Source organism: Nerophis ophidion, linkage group LG07, assembly GCF_033978795.1.
Source record: "Nerophis ophidion isolate RoL-2023_Sa linkage group LG07, RoL_Noph_v1.0, whole genome shotgun sequence".
Taxonomy (NCBI): Eukaryota; Metazoa; Chordata; class Actinopteri; order Syngnathiformes; family Syngnathidae; genus Nerophis; species Nerophis ophidion.
Window position 1 is genome coordinate 37,864,712 of NC_084617.1, and position 17,816 is coordinate 37,882,527.

General features: G+C 43.0%; 1 protein-coding gene across 5 annotated transcripts in view; it reads right to left on the reverse strand.

Annotated features, from left to right (window-relative positions):
• Nucleotides 1-6,575: 6,575 nt before the first annotated feature.
• LOC133556314 (atos homolog protein B) overlaps nucleotides 6,576-17,816 on the reverse strand; it is a 105,135-nt gene continuing 93,894 nt past the window's right edge. For all 5 annotated transcript variants that reach the window (XM_061906123.1, XM_061906122.1, XM_061906126.1 and 2 more), the window contains 3 exons: nucleotides 15,899-15,967; nucleotides 14,220-14,416; nucleotides 6,576-7,807 (listed from right to left, as the gene is read on the reverse strand). In XM_061906123.1, coding sequence (XP_061762107.1) covers nucleotides 7,654-7,807; nucleotides 14,220-14,416; nucleotides 15,899-15,967 — 420 coding nt within the window. In that variant the 3' untranslated portion in view covers nucleotides 6,576-7,653. The remainder of the gene's footprint in view (nucleotides 7,808-14,219; nucleotides 14,417-15,898; nucleotides 15,968-17,816) is intronic.

The window sequence follows — 17,816 nt, forward strand, 5'->3', positions numbered from 1 at the left end:
AGACAGGTTCCAGTAGAGGCTCACTCAGATAGTGGAGACAGGGTTCCTTCTCAGAGCCACCACATGAATACTACATTGAACACACAGGTTACTGCTACGCCAACAGCAGATCCCACTTTACAGTCACACAATGTAGTCAGCCAGATGAGTGACATTATAAGGCACGTTGGCCAGCAGCTAGCTGACAGTATAGTTACACATCTAGGGCCAGCTCATACTATGCCAACACCTAGTGCCTCAGGTGTTTGTGACACGCCCATTAACACACTAACACAAGGTCAAGACTCCTCACAAGTGCGTCAAGTATCACACAGGAAGGTGAAAGAACCTCCGTCCTTTAGGGGAGATGACACGGACGCGGTGGATGTGCACGAATGGGAGGACCTGATGAGGAACTACATAAGGAGGTCTGACATCAACATGGAGAATCAGGCAGAAGAAATGCTTGTCCACCTCAGAGGCAGAGAAAGAGACATTGTGAAATCCAGATGCGATCTATAGCCTTCTTCGTAAGCATTTTGCTGCTGTGCCCTGCTCACCTCTTCCCCTGGCAGAGTTCTACACAACGTTGCCGAAGGCAAATGATGGTGCATACGACTACTGGCTGAGACTCAACCAAGCTGCTGAGATTGCAGCTGACCGCCTCAAGAAACAAGGCAAGACTTTGGACTGCTCCGCCATTGAGGTGACACAAATGTTTATAAAGAATTGCCCCTCCAGAGATCTTTCCATGACATTCAGGTCAAAGACGATTGACAAGTGGTCGGCTGTGGAAGTCCAGGCTGTGCTGGATGAATATCACACAGAGTTGTGCTCAATGAATGCTGCTGAGATGAGTAGGAAGCCCAATGAATGTGTGTATTTGAACAATGTTGATATGCTTCACACTGCAGTTGGTCGTTCTGACACTAAAGAGGCTAACATGGCTAAGGGTACAGACCAGAATGCCTTTGAACGTGTCATAGCCATGTTAGAAAAGATTTTGCTGGAGCGGTCTGCTCAAGCCCGTACCTCTGTGGCCAGACCACCAAAGACACGGTTCTCCAGAATTATAGGTCTGGATAACTCGCCTTGTGCTGTTTGTGGTGACATGGCTCACTCTGCACTTTTTCACTGCCGTAGGGATAGACACTGTTTTCAGTGCTATTCACCTGACCACGCCAGGCGCGATTGTCCTGCTCAGGCGAGGTTCACGCCAGCTGCACAGTCGGAAAACTGATTGATCTGCACCAGGGGGAGGTCGGTGTAGATCCTGTTAATGATCCTCCCAGTAGTTTTTCCGATGATTTAGAGTCTATGTTTGAGTCACTCAGTTCCGACATACCCCCAGATAGAACAGTTGTTTTCCAAGGCACACACAGAATTCAGAAGTCTGATAGCTTGTTCTATACTACTGTCACATCAGGTGGTATTCCCCTGACAGCGATGATTGATAGTGGGTCTACAGGTTCCACATTAAGTGAGCGTGCTGTAGCGCGGTTGTTGGAGCACATTCCAAACATGAAGCGACACTCAACGGATGGTGTTGTCATTATTGGATGTGGTGGCCATCAAGTGACCCCTTCAGCTGTTTATGATGTGGAAGTGGTGGTGTATGAATGCAAGTTGGCTGTTCCCATGTTTGTTGTGCCTGGACAGACAGACGACATGATCCTGGGCAGTAATGTCATAGAAAAGATTCTTCAACTGATGAGAGGGACTGAGAGCTACTGGCGACTCATGTCAGAGCCCAGCAACGTCATTGATGAAGATTGCCACCGGTTCTTCTCTCTCCTTTCTAACACAGAGAAATGGAGGGGTGAAACTGTGCCTGACAAGGTTGGCACGCTGAAGCTTCAGCAATGTGTCATGCTCCAGCCGATGAGTGAACACCTTGTTTGGGGTAAGCTTCCTGCCTCAGCACCTTTGTCAGTTGGCAGCACAGTGATGATCGAACCGACCCAGTCACGGTGTAGATCAAGGAAGATTCCAGTTGGTAGGGTGATTTCACCAATGTGGGGTGATCGATACCTGCCTATGAAAATCATCAAACCCACCAGTGAGCCTGTGATGCTTAAGAAAAACTCAAAGCTAGCAGATGTGTTTTCCTGTGTTGCTGTTGAAGATTTGTCTCAACCTGACCACATCCAAGTTCACTCCCAAGTTGTGTCTACTGCTACAGAGGTAAAGTCTAAAGAGGACATCAAGGCAGCGCTGCACAGGCTTGGTCTGCAAGATCCGGATCTGGATGCTTGCGCTGTCTCCGACCTTTGGAGAGACAGGCTTTTCCGGCTCATCAAGAGACATGAGACAATCTTTTCGCGCAACAAGATGGACTGTGGGGAAGCATCTGACTTTGTGCACAAGATACATCTGGTGGATGAGAGGCCTTTCCGCCTGCCCTATCGCAGGGTGTCACCAAATTACTATGAGAAGCTAAGAACCGCTCTCAGTGAGATGGAAGAAAAGGGAATAATCCGGAAATCCACAAGTGAATATGCATCACCTTTGGTTCTTGTTTGGAAGAAAGATGGAAATGTGTGCATCTGCACTGATTTCAGATGGCTCAATGCGAGGACAGTGAGAGACGCACACCCACAGCCTCATCAGGCTGATGCTCTCGCCGCACTTGGAGGAAATGTCTTTTTCTCCACCATGGACCTCACGTCACGAGTCTATAATGTACCTCTGTTTGAAGGACACAAGAAGTACACCGCCTTTTCCTCCCCCTTTGGTCTTCATGAGTACAACCGAATGCCACAGGGTCACTCGAACAGCCCAGCTACATTTATGAGGATGATGCTCTCTATTTTCGGGAATGAGAATTTCACTAGCCTCTTGAGCTACCTTGACGATCTCATGGTCTTTGGTCCAACAGAAGAGATAACGCTTGAGCGGTTGGAGATGGTTTTCTCCCGCTTGAAGGACCACAACCTCAAGTTAGCACCAAAGAAGTGCCACTTTCTCAGGAGATCAGTGAGATTTATTGGCCATGTTATATCTGAGTCAGGAGTCCAAACAGACCCTGGAAAGGTTGAAGCCATTTGCAGAGTGCAGGCATCTGACTTGATGGATAGTGATGGTGTAACTCCCTCTCAAAAGAAGATTCGATCTTTCTTGGGGATGGTGTTGTATTATCAACATTTTATTGAGGATTGCTCCATTAAGGCTAGACCCTTATTTAAGCTCATCTCGGGTCAGAAGGCAATTGGTAAGGCCAGGCGAGGAATGAAATCTAAATTGAAGCGGTCGAGTTGTGTCAAGCTGTCAGCAGAGGACTGGACAACAGAGTGTCAGAAAGCCTTTGAAACTTTGAAATGTGACCTGTCCCAAGGGGTAACACTGGCTCATCCTGACTTCGGAAAGCCTTTTATTCTTGCTGTGGATGCTTAGTTTGATGGCATCGGAGCTGTTTTGTCCCAGCTTAGTGCTGGCGAAGAAGTTTCAAGGCCAGTCGCATTTGCTTGTAAAACGCTGTCAAGAGCCCAGCTGAACTATCCAGCTCACAGGCTGGAATTTTTCGCTTTAAAATGGGCCATTTATGAAAAGTTCTCCCACTGGCTAAAAGGGAGGCACTTTACTGCATGGTCTGACAACAACCCCCTGACCTATGTCTTGACAAAGCCCAGGCTGGATGCCTGTGAACAAAGATGGGTTGCAAAACTGGCAGCTTACGATTTTGACCTGAAATATGTGCCAGGGCCCAAGAATACAGTGGCTGATGCCTTGAGTCGTGAGCCCTTTGTGCAGTCCTGTGTCAGTCATCGTTTGGTAAAGGAGCCATATCTGTCCTTGTTGGATCAAGTGAATGAAGTTGTGAATGATACTGTAAAACATGCTTTACATTTGACCACCAACTGTCAAGCTGTTCGATCTACAGGAGGCCAATCGACCGAAGGACAAGTTTCTTCTCAGTCACCTGGAGGTGCAATTGCTGCTGGAGAAGTGTCCGCAGTGTTAGACGCACACCGGACTGGCGGTGTCTCTTTGCTGCCAGGAACAAGCCCAACATCGCTACAGCTGCCCAAAGAAGATTCATCTGTGGTTGTCCCTCACAGTCAACTACAACATCTTCAGCAGCAGGACCCCACGATTAGCAGCGTTCTCTTCTATGTGAACCGACACAAAAGACCGTCAAGACATGAAAGAACGACTGAGTCGAGCTGTGTGCTCAGATTGTTGAGACACTGGGATAAGTTCAAAGTACGTGGTGGAATTCTATATCGAGTGAAGAAGGATCGCTTCATGAACAAGAAAATCTTTCAGTTTGTTGTTCCAGACTCGCTGAAGAGACAGGTCTTACATGGCGTTCATGACGCAGCTGGTCATCAGGGCCGCTCTAGGACATTTTCTCTCGCCAGCGAAAGATTTTTCTGGATATCTTGAGACATGTTGTCAACTGTCAGAGATGCATTTTGGGTAAGACACCTGAACCAGAAGCCCGTGCACCTCTTGAGAACATCCGCACTTCGGCTCCCATGGAATTAGTGTGCATTGATTTTTGGACAGCGGAATCAGGTGACAATAAATGCACTGATGTCCTGGTTGTGACAGACCATTTCTCGAAGTTGGCTCTTGCATTCCCCTGCAGAAACCAATCAGCAAAGCAAGTTGCCTGGTGCCTGTGGGACAAGTTTTTCTGCACCTGTGGATTCCCTAAAAGGATTCATTCGGACCAAGGAGCTAACTTCGAAAGTAGGTTTATCAAGGATCTTCTTCAGATGGCGGGAGTGCAAAAATCCCACACGACTCCATATCATCCAATGGGCAATGGTATTACTGAAAGATTCAACAGAACTCTTGGAGGTATGATTCGGACCCTTCCCCCGAAATCCAAGTCCAGATGGCCGCAAATGCTCCAGACTCTGACGTTTTGGTACAACTGTACAGTGCATGAGACCACAGGCTTTGTCCCGTTTTACCTGATGTTTGGTCGTGTCCCACGCTTGCCTGTTGACGTTATGTTCCATCATGTCTTGGAGAACTCCACTGTTGTCAGCCACAATGAGTTTGTGTGCCATCTAAAAAGGGATTTCATCGAGGCCACACGGATTGCTAAACAACACGCAGTTGATGAGCAGGATCGTCATGCGAAGATATACAATCGAAAGCTAAAAGGGTCACAGTTAGTTGTAGGTGACAGAGTGTTGCTTGCCAATCGAGGTGAAAAAGGGAAGAAGAAAGTTGCACACCGATGGGACTCAACCCCTTTTGACGTTGTGTCTGTGAGATCAAAGATCAATGTGTACCGGATTCGTGATGCAACAGGGAAAGAGAAGGTAGTACACCGGAATTTGCTGCTCCCAGTTGATTTCCTGACATTCCCCGGGATTGATGAAGCCCAGACAAATTCTGATGAGTCACTGTCAGATACAGATTGTGGCGATAACCAGCCCAGTGTTTTGTGTAATCAAGATGATGTTCAAGCACGGACTAAGGAATGCCTCATGCAGTCACCGGCTCAGGCAGAGGCAGGAACTGATGATAAAATTGAGGATGATCAACTCGATGAAGGCTGTCGGATGGATGGCATTGTGGAAAGCCAGTCTGTGGAATTGCTTATCAACCTCTCTGCCGGATCTGGAAGCAGCCACATGAGTCACGCACACACTGAACTTTCATTTGACCCTGTAGTTCACACACCACATTTGACAGACCTTCCTGTTGCCCTAGACAACTCGTCCCCACTACAGGTTGAGTTAGAAGAAGTAGTCTGCACACATCCACTAGACACTCAGAGAACCTTAGTCTCCACAAGGTGTGGTAGAAGTATTAGACCACCCAAAAGACTTATTTGGGAGATGTCATTCCAGAGAGTTGTTGTACCACCATTAATATGGGTGTAATTCTTTGATTTGGTTTTGGGACGAACCGTGATATTGTTGACTTGTATTAGCACAATTGTAAAATGTATTTGCTATGCTGGACACTAGTAGCGCTACTGCTGGGCGTAGATATGTATGTGTATGTGAAATGTATATGGCATTTCTGATGGTCTGTGATAGGTGCAGGTTTTGGTACCCTCCTGTGCCTACACACTTCTTGAGGAAGAATTTCTGACGTTGACTTTTCCGTTGTACATTATTGCCCGAGATCCTCATACTGTTCTACTTTTTGTCGTTAAAACTGTTCTTCATGTTTTGCCTCACTTCAGCATAATTTAAGGGGGATGTATGTAACGGTGTAGAAAACAGAATATCCTTATGCTTGATTAAATTATGAATGAAGTGTTGCAACAGCGCCTGTTGCTGGCGAGAAGTGGTATGTGGAAAGTGCTCAGAACTGTGACGCCTCCAAACTGAGAATCCGGTGACCCAAGTGGACTCACAATCTCACAATTTGCACTGTTTTACAGGACACTGTTATTAAAGAAATTCATAATCCACCTGGTGCCAGTGATATGTTGACGGGACAGCAGTGTGGAGCTGCATTTTGCCACATACAGTTGTGGACCGTCACACATATAGAAAGTAGAAGAACAATATGTATCCAAAAACAAAAGGCTCAACAAAGATCATTCTTGCCAGTCGCAAAGTTTATTATTATTATTTTTATTATTTACAGACTTTTTCCCTGTCATTAAATACCCCCATCCCCCATTCCCCCTCCCCCTCTCAAGTCAGGAGAGAAAAGGTCGTCAGGCAGAAAAAAAATACACACTACTTACTTTGTGCAGCATATTGCTTTTTAAGACATTTGCGAAAAAATGTTCAATAAATTAAAAATACTACTGGGTTTTTTTTTCTTTTTTCTTTCTGTCATTCATTGTTCTGTTCTGAACAGAAACTAAAAATATAAAATCTTTTTTTTATTTGAATTTTTTTTGTTTTTTAAAGAAAAAATAGCACAGTGTCCCTCAGTCTGGCTATATAACAGGAAGTGGATGTTGCATCGTGGTGTCACATGGTAGCAGACTACTGGAGTGTTTACATTAGGTTGAGAATGGCCGACTGGAATTTGAGTTATTATTATTATTATCATTTATAGTTATGTTTGTGTGGCATGTGCAGGCAGAGTGAAGGACAGTGTGATACGGCACTGGAGGAAAAACTGTTGAAGTCACAAGGCATGCAAGTTAAAAGTAGGAGTCGCCATGTTGTGTCTGTGCAGGAGACTCCTTCAGTCAAGTGTGTGTGTGTAAGTGTGTGTTCTTGTATTTTTACCCTTCTTGGGGACCCAAAAAGGAAGTCTTGGAGGTGAAAAACTATCAAAATGAGGGTGGTCCCAAAAAAAAAGGAATTTTTCAAATTGACTGTGTCGGTTTTAAAAGAGCTCCCCTCTGGCCAACATATGAAATACCAAGTGTGTGTAAGAAATTTAAATGCGCCCCCTTTGGCCAAAATCGATTAAAAAAAAAATCAATATATTAAGATTTTAAAAAATTACAAACAGGAAAAAAAAATAAAATCTTACCTTTTTTATATTTGCATAGTATGGATATATTATTAATGTTGTAAATACAAATCTTTATACATCTACAAAGAGTGGTTCTAAAGAGGGAGGCATTTTTCGTAGGTCCCAAGAAGGTAAGAACTACAAGAAAGTGTGTGTTCCTTTATACACACCAAAGTGTCTTCATAGGCGCTAGGCGTCTCCTCATCAAGTCTTTGTGGCGGTCCCTCCTCTTCCAGGAAGCACAAGGTGTTCAGGGAGCTCTTTGGGGGGCGTGGCTTGTCACACACGTGGAGAGTACTTGGGGTTACTTGGCACCTCGGTGAAGGACTTCAGCTCGTAAGGGATCCCCGTGTCCACTTCCACGGGTTTGCGGGAGAATAGCAGCCGGATGTCGTTGTGCAAGTAGATCTTCCCAGATTTGGAGCTGTGGAATCTGAGGAGGAAACAAAAATGTTATTAATTTCCGATATCAGCAAAGTAGCGGGTGATATTGGCTTTAATCAGTCATTGACAGAAGGTAAACATGGTAGGATACTTGAAGCTGGTAGTTACACATTAGCCAGGCACACAATAGCACACAAGCTCGACAAGCGTAATAACAAATGAACAAGATTTTGTCAACATATACAAGTACCGCATGATTAGAGTTGCATAATAGCAGATCTCTGTGATTTGATCCAAGTCCCATTATTGGGGTGATATTCAATTTAGAATCGATTCTCCATTCAACACGACTCGATATAGAGTCGATTCTTGCAATGTATTGTTTGAAAAGATTATTCAATCAATCAATCAATCAATGTTTACTTATATAGCCCTAAATCACTAGTGTCTCAAAGGGCTGCACAAACCACTACAACATCCTCGGTAGGCCCACATAAGGGCAAGGAAAACTCACACCCAGTGGGATGTCGGTGACAATGATGACTATGAGAACCTTGGAGAGGAGGAAAGCAATGGATGTCGAGCGGGTCTAACATGATACTGTGAAAGTTCAATCCATAATGGATCCAATACAGTCGCAAGAGTCCAGTCCAAAGCAGATCCAACACAGCAGCGAGAGTCCCGTTCACAGCGGAGCCAGCAGAGAAACATCCCAAGCGGAGGCGGCTCAGCAGCGCAGAGATGTCCCCAGCCGAAACCCAGGCGAGCAGTACATGGCCACTGGATCGGACCGGACCCCCTCCACAAGGGAGAGTGGGACATAGGAGAAAAAGAAAAGAAACGGCAGATCAACTGGTCTAAAAAGGGAGTCTATTTAAAGGCTAGAGTAAACAAATGAGTTTTAAGGTGAGACTTAAATGCTTCTACTGAGGTGGCATCTCGAACTTTTACCGGGAGGGCATTCCAGAGTACTGGAGCCCGAAATGAAAACGCTCTATAGCCCACAGACTTTTTTTGGGCTTTGGGAATCGCTAATAAGCCGGAGTCCTTTGAACGCAGATTTCTTGCCGGGACATATGGTACAATACAATCGGCAAGATAGGATGGAGCTAGACCGTGTAGTATTATTACCATGAAACTTTTTCAAAAGGTTACAGGTTAGAAAATATACTTCTGGTTGCATGGAGATGGCCTAAAAATGTATTTTTAAAGAACAATTATTATAAAAAATAAAACCAAAAAATAAAATAAAAACCACACACACACACACACACACACACACACACACACACACACACACACACACACACACACACACAGTCGTGATCTAAAGTTTAAATACACTTGTAAAAAACATAATATCATGTCTGTCTTGAGTTTCCAATAATTTCGACAACCCTTATTTTTTTGTGATAGAGTGATTGGAGCACATACTTGTTGGTCACAAAAAAACATTCAGGAAGTTTGGTTCTTTTATGAATTTATTATGGGTCTACTGGTAGCCATCCACAAGCTTCTGACAAGCTTCTCGTTGAGTTTTTGACCACTCCTCTTGACAAAATTGGTACAGTTCAGCTAAATTTGTTGGTTTTCTGACATTGACTTGTTTCTTCAGCATTGTCCACACGTTTAAGTCAGGACTTTGAAAAGGCCATTCTAAAACCTTAAATGTAGCCTGATTTAGCCATTCCTTTACCACGTTTGACGTGTCTTTGGGCACACTGTCCTGTTGGAACACCCAACTGCGCCCAAGACCCAACCTCCGGGCTGATGATTTTAGGTTGTCCTGAAGAATTAAGAGGTAATCCTCCTTTTTCATTGTCCCATTTACTCTCTGTAAAGCACCAGTTCCATTGACAGCAAAATAGGCTCAGTGCATAATACTGCCACCACCATGTTTGACCGTAGGGTTGGTATTTCTGGGTTAAAAGGCCTCAACTTTTCACCTCCAAACATATTGCTGGTATTGTGGCCAAACAGCTCAATTTTTGTTTCATCTGACCACATAACTTTCATCCACAAGGTCTTATCTTTGTTCATGTGATCAGTAGCAAACTTGAGACGAGCCTTAAGGTAGGGATGTCCCGATACAACTTTTTCACTTCTGATACGATACCGATATTGTAGCCTTGAGTATTGGCCGATACTGATATCAATACAATACGATATAGGCACGAATCATACATATATTTATTCCTTATTTTATTTTGTGGAATGTTAGAAAAGGCTTGATAAAGTGATGTTACTGTAACTCAGGGGTCGGCAACCTTTCCCACACAAAGAGCCATTTCGACCCATTTCACAAAATGAGGAAGACAATGGGAGCCGCAACTATTCTCGCCAATTTCTGCTGGTGGTCACCCGGATGACAAGAATAAGGGCATGCTATGAAGCCATTGCCATAAACACCTTCTACAACATGTACAAACTGCTTGCCAGTCCAGCAACAGGAAACGTTTGACCTCTGTAATTGCAAACAAAAGCTCCTATACCAAATATTAATGTTGGTGTTCAAATACTTGTTTTCAGCTTTATCACACAAATAAATTGTTAAAAAAATCATAGATTGTGATTTTTGTTTTTTTCTTTTCAGGTTATCTCTCATACAGTGGACATGCACCTACCGCGAAAATTTCAGACCCCTCTATGATTTCTAAGTGGGAGAACTTGCAAAATAGCAGTGTTCTCTGCACTGTATATATATATATATATATTTTATGCCCCTAATATATATATATATATATCAGGGGTATAACGGTACACAAAAATTTCGGTTCTGTACGTACCTCGGTTTAGAGGTCACGGTTTGTTTAATTTTCGGTACAGTAAGAAAAAAACAAAATATACATTTTTTGGTTATTTATTTACCAAATTTGTAAACAATGGTATAACATACTGTACATATACACACAGGGTCCATTGCCAAGGTTAATGTGGTCAACATTTATAAAATAAAAAACTAAATAAGTTAAGGCTCAGAATGGTTTCTTAACAAAACCTTTCTACATGTAAAGTGCTTTTTTTGATTGATTGATTGAGACTTTTGTTAGTAGATTGCACAGTACAGTACATCCCAATAAGTTTTTCAACTTGTTTAAGTCGGGGTCCACGTTCATCAACACCGCCCACCGTTTTTGTGGACATGTTCCATAAATATTGATGTTAAAGATTTCTTTTTTTGTGAAGAAATGTTTAGAATTAAGTCCATGAATCCAGATGGATCTCTATTACAATCCCCAAAGAGGGCACTTTAAGTTGATAATTAATTCTATGTGTAGAAATCTTTATTTATAATTGAATCACTTGTTTCTTTTTCAACAAGTTTTTAGTTATTTTTATATCTTTCTTTCCAAATAGTTCAAGAAAGACCACAACAAATGAGCAATATTTTGCACTGTTATACAATTTAATAAATCAGAAACTGATGACATAGTGCTGTATTTTACTTCTTTAGCTCTTTTTTTCAACCAAAAATGCTTTGCTCTGATTAGGGGGTACTTGAATTAAAAACATGTTCACAGGGGGTACATCACTGAAAAAGGTTGAGAATCACTGTGTTATGAGAGTAGCGTATGTGTGTGTGTGTGTGTGTGTGTGGCCCTTTAATATGTGACAGCATGTGACGTCAGTGTGTGTGCGGGCGAGCGAGGTGAGGAAGCGGTAGAGCACAGGAGTGGCTAGTGTTTTGTTGGATTGGCTGTGTGCAAGACCTCAATAAAGCCACGATTTGCAACTAATCGCCGGACTCTTCTCATTTACCCTTGAGTCCGGAGCTGTGGAGACCCACTGCAGGGGAGAGTGAAGGGTTTTTCCCCCGAGAACACATTAGCCCTGGAGGAGTGTATCCCCTGCGCTCGAGGAGACACTCTGGGATCCGGAAGCAGGAAAGGTGCAACACATGTTTGACATGTTGTTAGAAGCAGCTGCAGAACAATCTTGGCAAACCTCCGTCCTCCATTGTTGTATCGCGCAGCCAAAGTGTTCCCAAACGGGAGATGTTAATGAGGCAGGAGGGTCTTCCAGCTCTGGCTTTTATATGTTGTACTAGTTCCGGCCGCTGCCAGCATGTGTACTCGTTCGGTACACCTCCGAACTGAACCGAAACCCCCGTACCGAAACGGTTCAATACAAATACACGTACCATTACACCCCTAATATATAATATATATATATATATATATATATATATATATATATATGCACGCACGCACGCACACTGGCTTCCTGTGCACTGAATATGTGACTTTAAGGTTTTACTGCGTACATATAAAATACTACATAATATATATATATATACGCGCACGCACGCACGCACGCACACACACACACACACACACACACACACACACACACACACACACACACACACACACACACACACACACACACACACACACACACACACACACACACACACACACACACACACACACTTCCTGTGCACTGAATATGTGACTTTAAGGTTTTACTACGTACATATAAAATACTACATGGTCCATCTTATCTTGCTGATTGTAAATGTACCATGTGTCCCGGCAATAAATTTATGTTCAAAGAACTCCGGCTTTTTAAATATTCCCAAAGCATTTAAGTCCCATCTTAAAACTCATTTGTATACTTTAGCCTTTAATAGACCCCCCTTTTAGACCAGTTGATCTGCAGTTTATTTTCTGCTCTGCCCCCTCTCCTTCGTGGAAGGGGGGGCACAGATTCGGTGACCACAGATGATGTCTAAAGTCGGGACCTGGGGGGAGAAGGGGGTGGGGGCGTCTCCCCAAATCTGTGGTCCCCACCAAGGTTTCTCATTGTCATCCCATTGGGTTGAGTTTTTTCTTGCCCTGATGTGGGATCTGAGCCAAGGATGTCATTGTGGCTTGTGCAGCCCTTTGAGACATTCATGATTTCGGGCTATATAAGTAAACATTGATTGATTGCTTGAGTGGAGAGGTTATTAATTGTTTTCGCAAACTATCTGGAATTGACTCATGCTGGCTTTAACTTGAAGTGGAATGGTTATGCATTATTTTTAGTTAACCATCTGAAATGGACTTGTACTGTCTTTAAGTTGAAGTGAGTCGTTATTAATTTTTTCCGCGAACCATCTGGAATGGACTTATTATGCTTTCTTTAAGTTAAATGGGAGTGGTTATTAACTTTTTTTTCTGGGAGCCATCTGTAATGGACTCATGCTGGCTTTAATCTTAAGTGGAGTTGTTAGTCATTCTTTTTCGCGAACCATCTGGAATGGACTCAGGCTTTCTTTAAGTTGAAATGGAGTGGTTGTTCCTTTTTTTGCGAACTATCTGGAATGGACTTGCGCTGTCTTTAAGTTGAAGTGGAGTGGTTATGATTTTTTTTCACGAACCATCTGGAATGGACTCATGATGTCTTTAAGTTGAAGTGGAGTGGTTAGTAAAAAAACATTTTCGCGAAACATCTGGAATGGACTTGTACTGTCTTTAAGTTGAAATGGGGTGGTTATAAATTTTTTCCGGCGAGGCCTAACGGCCACAATAATTTATGAAGTTCAGTGCATGTCGCAGTCAATGGAGTGATGCAGACACGTTGTTACTGGATACTTTCTAAGACTGGATACTTTGTATGTGTGAGTAATGTACAACTATATTCATGACACAAACACCACAATGAAAATAGAGCAACGGCTCCTCACTGATATCGGTAATCGATATCAGCCTATCCTCAAGGCTCCAATATCAGTGTGGTTTCAGAAGTGAAAAGGTCGTATCGCCACACCCTTTTGTCTGTGCCAACTTTTTGTGGTGATTTGTCAAAACAAAACTAATTGGAGCTTTGAGCATTGGATGATACAGATGTCAATTTGATACAATATCAGCCCAAATCATGGGTACATGCATTGTTTTTTCAGTGTGCAATGTTAGAAAAGGGGCGGAAAGTGATGCGGACACGTTTTTTATCGGATACTTTATAATACACTTCCACCTTGAGGAAGGTGGAAGTGTATTAACTAACAACAAATATGTGTAATAACTATTTGGTACTTGTTCACATTAACGAATGTGCTGTTTTACACTGCCATGTTGTTCAATTATTATTACATATGTCTAGCATGTGGTGCTATTGTATGCCTAGCTGTTGCGTAGCTTCTAGTAGCCTTGCATGTTTACCTTTTGTAAAGGACTTGACTAAAATAGAATAAAAAGACCAACCTTGTGTGTTTATTGGATAAAACTGATATTATCAGATACTTTTTGCTAATACTGTATCAGACCGATACCAATATTAATATTAGCTCGGAACACCCCTACTTTCGATACCTCCTTTTAAGTGTAATATTTGCGCATAAGAGTATTGAAGACAAGTATAAGGATTGATGGCTGACATAGAAAAGGAACAAAAGTAATAATGGGTCTAATCATTTGTCAAATAAAAAATACACAAGTGGTTGATACCAGCTTCTTCTACATCCGCACTCAACCTACCTGAGATGTATCAGGTAGCAGAGGATCTTCCTGCTCTCTAGAAGCCCATGTTTCTTCTCCTCCTCCTCCTTCCCCTCCCCCACGGGCATCAGGAAGATGCGATGGCGCAGGAAGGTCATGTGATTGGTGGGCATGTCGTCCAGGTTGTACGTCACCAGGAACATCTTCACCACAGTTTTGTTGGGGTTGAATAAGGTCTGCAGAGGACAGAGTGGACTTAGTCCTGGTCCCAGCTCGGTATTCTAGGGTTGTACAGTATACCGGTACTAGTATAGTATAATGGTACTAATCTATCAAAAACGGTTCTATACTGTTTGGAAAGTACCTGTTACTTATTTTAAAAGTTGTTTTTTTTAAACATTGCTGGTTGTACGAGCAAATGAGCATGTTCGGCAACGCACACCTACAGAGTACTTACAAGCAGACACAGTGTGTAGACAGAAAAGGGAGAACGGGCGCATGTTGGCCTAAACACTAAAGATAAAGGTGAAGTTATAACACTGAAACGCCCTCAGACAGAGATAATTCAAGACATGGCGAGCTAGCTAGCGGCTAACGTCCATCCGCAGTAGGCAATGTTTCAGCAACTTCCAAACCACTAATCCTGGCCTCCATGGAGACCAATAAAAGAACTGTCTTACATGTACCATTATCACTGGAGGATGAGGAATAGCTAAACATGCTTCACTACACACCCTTGGAGGATACAATAGCTCACTGGCATCACCGCTAACAAAAGCTAGCGCCCCTGAATATAAACAAACGCCATGGTTGCATCTACATCTGACATCCACTGTAATGATACCAAGTACAAGAGTGTACCGAGTCGATACTACTATGATTACATGGATATTTTTTTACCGTCACAAAATCTTTTTTCCTTTTTTTAAAATCTACATTATGTTTGTAAAGTCAGGAAATACATCCCTGCACACATGAGGACTTTGAATATAACCAATGTATGATCCTGTAACTACTTGGTATTGGATCGATACCTAAATTTGTGGTATCGTCCAAAACTAATGTAAAGTATCAAACAAGAGAATAAGTTATTATAATATTTTAACAGAAGTGTATATTGAAAATAAACAGATATTAACAGTTAATGAACAAGTTGATTAAAAATATTTTTTACAGTTTGTCCCTCATATTGTTGACAAAATAATAGAATGATAAATGACACAATGTGTTACTGCATACGTCAGCAGACTAATTTGGAGCCTTTGTTTGTTTACTTACTACTAAGACAAGTTCTCTAGTAGGTTCACTATTTTATTTAAGGACAAAATTGCAATAACAAACATGTTTTAATATAGCCCTGCGATGAGGTGGCGACTTGTCCAGGGTGTACACCGCCTACTGCCCAAAAGCAGCTGAGATAGGCTCCAGCGACCCCCCCGTGACCCCAAAAGGGACAAGCGGTAGAGAATGGATGGATGTTTAATGTACCCTAAGATTTTTTGTTAAAATAAAGCCTATAATGACATACTGTAGGTCCCCTCTATTTAGAAAAGTACCTAAATACATTTTGTTCTAATGAGAAGTTGTGTGTTCCTCTTTGTGTTGAATCTATCTCCATTAATTAACGAGCACTGCAAATAGGAGGAAGCGGGTCATTGGAGGCTACTTCAGAATCCTGGGAGTGAGGTGAGGGAGGGTGTGTAGAAAGGGGAGCTCACCACTTGAATGGTCCCTGCTTTGGGTATGTTGTAGCCTTTCTTGCCAAGATGCTCCAGGGAGATCACACCCTGAAACAACAAAAAATACACTTTAAAAATGGCTGGGCAAGCCAAATTGCACACTTTTTACGTCACAGGCCGAACACGAGTAACTGACAAACAATTTTCAATGCCAGCAAAGTAATTGACTAAAAAACTGCTCTAATGGACAGTATAAGAATTAAGACTCCAATTTTTCTAAAATGTGCTAACTTGATGCTAACATACATTGGCTTTCCTGCTGACATGCTACTGATTAGCATTAGCGATTTACATGGCAATTTCAACACCTCCGAATGAAGTAATGAAAACTTCTACTAAGATGCACGTTACAATCAAACAGCTGGTACGTAATAAGTACAATACTTACAGTATTAACACTTTTTAGGGAACAAAAGACCATAAATTCATGTATTGGACTTGCAATTGCAACTTTATGTCATAATGGGATGTATACCGAATCTGGTACTTTTTGGGCACGGACCAAATCCCGCTGGTCCTAGTGGGCACCATTTTACGTAGAATCCAACGGTGCCATGCTACGGTACATGGGTTGCACTCAGCCGGCTGTAGCAAGGGACGTAGCAATAAACGGTAACAACTATAATCACAGTACTACGGTTTTAAATCAGGTTGATCGAAAAACCGTGATTGATCGCACTTCGATAAACTCACGTACTGACTGGGGCTCGCTTGCAAACTTAAATGCTAACATGAAAACAATTGACTCAAATATATAATAATAAAACAAAATAATAATAATGATAATAATCACCTCATTTTTAAATGTTCCAATAGAAAAGAGATTTTATTATTAAAAACTAATATTTTTCAACACACACTGAAGTACCAAAAATTGGTACTGTTGAGTACAGGTATCAACTCCCAGGTACAATAATTGGTACCGTATTGGCTCAAATGTGAAAAGACTCGGAAACTTGATAATTATACAAGAGGACAACTGGACTGCAGTTATTACAGATGTTGCAGTAAAAAATGGGATTCCATCCATCCATCCATCTTCTTCCGCATATCCAAGGTCGGGTCGCGGGGGCAGCAGCCTAAGCAGGGAAGCCCAGACTTCCCTCTCCCCAGCCACTTCATCTAGCTCTTCCCGGGGGATCCCGAGGCATTCCCAGGCCAGCCGGGAAACATAGTCTTCCCAACGTGTCCTGGGTATTCCCCGTAGCCTCCTACCGGTTGGACGTGAACTAAACACTTCCCTAGGAAGGCGTTCGGGTGGCATCCTGACAAGATGTCCGAACCACCTCATCTGGCTCCTCTCGATGTGGAGGAGCAGCGGCTTTACTTTGAGTGCCTCCCAGATGACAGAGCTTCTCACCCTATCTCTAAGGGAGAGCCCTGCCACACGGCAGAGGAAACTCATTTCGGCCGCTTGTACCCGTGATCTTATCCTTTCGGTCATGACCTAAAGCTCATGACCATAAGTGAGGATGGGAACGTAGATCGACCGGTAAATTGAGAGCCTTGCCTTCCGGCTCAGCTCTTTCTTCACCACAACGGATCGGTACAACGTCCGCATTACTGAAGACGCCGCACCGATCCACCTGTCGATCTCACGATCCACTCTTCCCTCACTCGTGAACAAGACTCCTAGGTACTTGAACTCCTCCACTTGGGGCAGGATCTCCTCCCCAACCCAGAGGTGGCATTCCACCCTTTTCCGGGCGAGAACCATGGACTCGGACTTAGAGGTGCTGATTCTCATTCCGGTTGCTTCACACTCGGCTGCGAACCGATCCAGTGAGAGCTGAAGATCCTTGCCAGATGAAGCCATCAGGACTACATCATCTGCAAAAAGCAGAGACCTAATCCCGCGGCCACCAAACCGGAACCCCTCAACGTCCTGACTGCGCCT